A 2,580-nucleotide genomic window follows, 5' to 3' on the forward strand; every position below is an offset into this window, starting at 1 on the left:
TACAATGAGGAATAATGTTCCATATACTAGTTGTTGTTTTTTTTTATTGTTTGATCCAGTTTATTTTAAAAGTGTAATTAAGAGTGGTAAAATCTAAGAAGTTCAAACCTCCATTTTCAGTTGTGTTCATAACCACAGATTTCTTAATATAATGGGTTTTATTTTTCCATAAAAAATTGAAAAGCATATTATCAACAGTCTTGCAAATATTATTGTTGACTGCTAGAGAAAGAGCTGTATATGTGAGCCTTGAGATGCCCTCTGCTTTTGTAACCAATACTCTCCCCCTCAAAGATAAGTCTCTTAGTAACCACTGATTAAACTTTTTCTTCGTCTTATCAATAACAGGGGAGAAGTTTAGCTCACATCTTCTCTCTTCATCCTTTACAATCTTTATACCTAAATATGTGACTTCATTTTTTATAGGGATACCACAAATGGATGGTAAATCATACCACAAATAGATGGTAAATCGCACTGCTTAAGGGAAGGCTACGTCCTTCGAAGGACCCATTTGAAGACCGATTGCGTCACCGCGGCGCGACGAAGGCTGCCGCAATTCGAACGTGACTTCAAATGCGTCCTCCATGGAGTCTTGGCCAAGATGGCGTACTAGATAGCAGCATTGTGAAACAGCTAGCTGAGTCTCAAAGGTTTTCTTCGTGTTTTTATACTTTTCCCTAACAGTTTTTTAACAAATTAGTTTCTCATCGTCTAAAGATGGCGGGTAGAGGAAGAAAAGCTGAAGATAAGGTCGTGATCAGTAACAGAAATGATCATGATTACGCTGATACGATGGAAGTGTGTGTTGAAGCAAATAAGCGTCTCTTGGATGACTGTAGTGCTGAGGATCTACCTGTTACTCCCAGCAAAGTGCACATAACGAAGAAAATGCATCCTGATTATAAGGAAGACATTTCTAATGCAGATATCCTCGAGGCTATTTACTCCCTCAGTAAAAGATTTGACAAGCAGGAAGAGAAATTGGAGGAGTTGACAAGAAAGATGGAAGAGAGTAGCGTCATCTCCGAAATGAAGGAAGATATGAAAACTCACAAGCAGAAAGCAGCTGAATTGGAGCTGGAGCTTTCTGATCTCAAAAAAGAGAATAAAGAGCTGAGATCTAGGGTAGGAGAATTGGATCGCTACAAAAGACGGTGGAATTTACGCATCAAAGGACTGCCAGAGAAACAGAACGAGAACACAAGAGAGGAGGTGATCACCTTGCTTTCCACGATTGCTCCTGGTGTGCCCTGGGAAATGGAAGAAGCGCTTGACATGGTCCATCGAATTGGCAGAAAAGAAGGAAATCGCACGCGTCAGATCATCATGCAGTTTTCAAAGAGAATCTACAGAGAGCAAATCTGGGCACTGTCCAAGGGATCGTCCGTGTGCAAGGAGGCAGGCTGTCATTTCGCTGAGGACTTAAACAAAGAGGATAGAGAGGCGAGGCAAGTGCTGTGGCCACGCATTAAACAAGCACGAGCAGAAGGGAAAGCGGCGTAGGCCTACTTTCGGGGTCCTTTTGCTTTCATTGAGGGAAAGCAAATTTTTCCATGATGATGAATATTCGGAAAAAGGGAAATGTTGATTTCTGAGAGACTCTTTTTGTGTTGCAGGTTTATTCTTCAGATCTCATTACTGACTGTTCAGTGTCATTTTCTGTTTGTTCACTGTGAGTTCCAGTAGAGTATGTTCTCACTAAAATCTCGTTTATCTTTTTGTTCATTGAATGCAAGGGGTCTAAAGGACAAAGTAAAACGCAAAGGTATATTTTTGTTTTGTAAGGGGCAGAAGTCAAATTTTGTTTTTCTACAAGAGACTCACACAACTGAAGAAGATGCAGCTTTTTGGAAAATGCAGTGGGGAGACACAATGTTGTTCAGTCATGGCTCCAGTCGGTCAGCAGGTGTCGCCATATGCCTTAACAATTGCCCTGGGAAGGTTGTGACTTTTCAGTCTGATGCTCATGGACATTGGCTTACTGCTGTGGTTAACTGTGAAGGTATTTTTGTTATTTTAGTTAATATTTATGGGTATAACAGTAGTGGGCAAAACAAGATTTTGTTGTCTAATATTACAGATGCTGTTACGCATTTTAAATCGAAATTTCATACAAATGTGGTACTAATTGGAGGTGATTTTAATTTGGCACCCGATGAGTGGCTGGACAGATCTTCTTCTCGTTATACAAGCCACCATTTCAATATCATTATTCAGTAGTTTTGTCAGGTAAATTCCCTTATAGATATATGGAGGGTCAAGCATCCTAATGCTAGTCAGTTCTCTTGGGTCAAACCTAATGGATCCTCTAAGTCACGGATAGACTTTTGGCTCATCACTGAGGAATATTCTGAGCTTGCAAATACTGTTTCAATTTCTGCGGCGCCATTGACAGATCATTGCCTGATTTCATTAACTTTGACACCAGCATATTCAGTAGTTTTGTCAGGTAAATTCCCTTATAGATATATGGAGGGTCAAGCATCCTAATGCTTGTCAGTTCTCATGGGTCAAACCTAATGGATAGACTTTTGGCTCATCACTGAGGAATATTCTGAGCTTGCAAATAATGTTTCA

The 2,580-nt window shown here is 40.1% G+C and overlaps 1 protein-coding gene across 1 annotated transcript; it reads left to right on the top strand.

Annotated features, from left to right (window-relative positions):
- Nucleotides 1–645: 645 nt before the first annotated feature.
- On the top strand, nt 646–2,223 carry LOC107679220 (cytoplasmic dynein 2 heavy chain 1-like). The gene is made up of 2 exons (XM_016474734.1): nt 646–1,502; nt 2,175–2,223. The coding sequence occupies exons 1-2, from the start codon at nt 721–723 to the stop codon at nt 2,221–2,223; spliced, it is 831 nt and encodes a 276-aa protein (XP_016330220.1). The 5' UTR covers nt 646–720.
- Nucleotides 2,224–2,580: the final 357 nt, after the last annotated feature.

Source organism: Sinocyclocheilus anshuiensis, unplaced genomic scaffold (genome assembly GCF_001515605.1).
Source record: "Sinocyclocheilus anshuiensis isolate Anshui unplaced genomic scaffold, SAMN03320099.WGS_v1.1 scaffold6162, whole genome shotgun sequence".
NCBI classification, from domain to species: Eukaryota; Metazoa; Chordata; class Actinopteri; order Cypriniformes; family Cyprinidae; genus Sinocyclocheilus; species Sinocyclocheilus anshuiensis.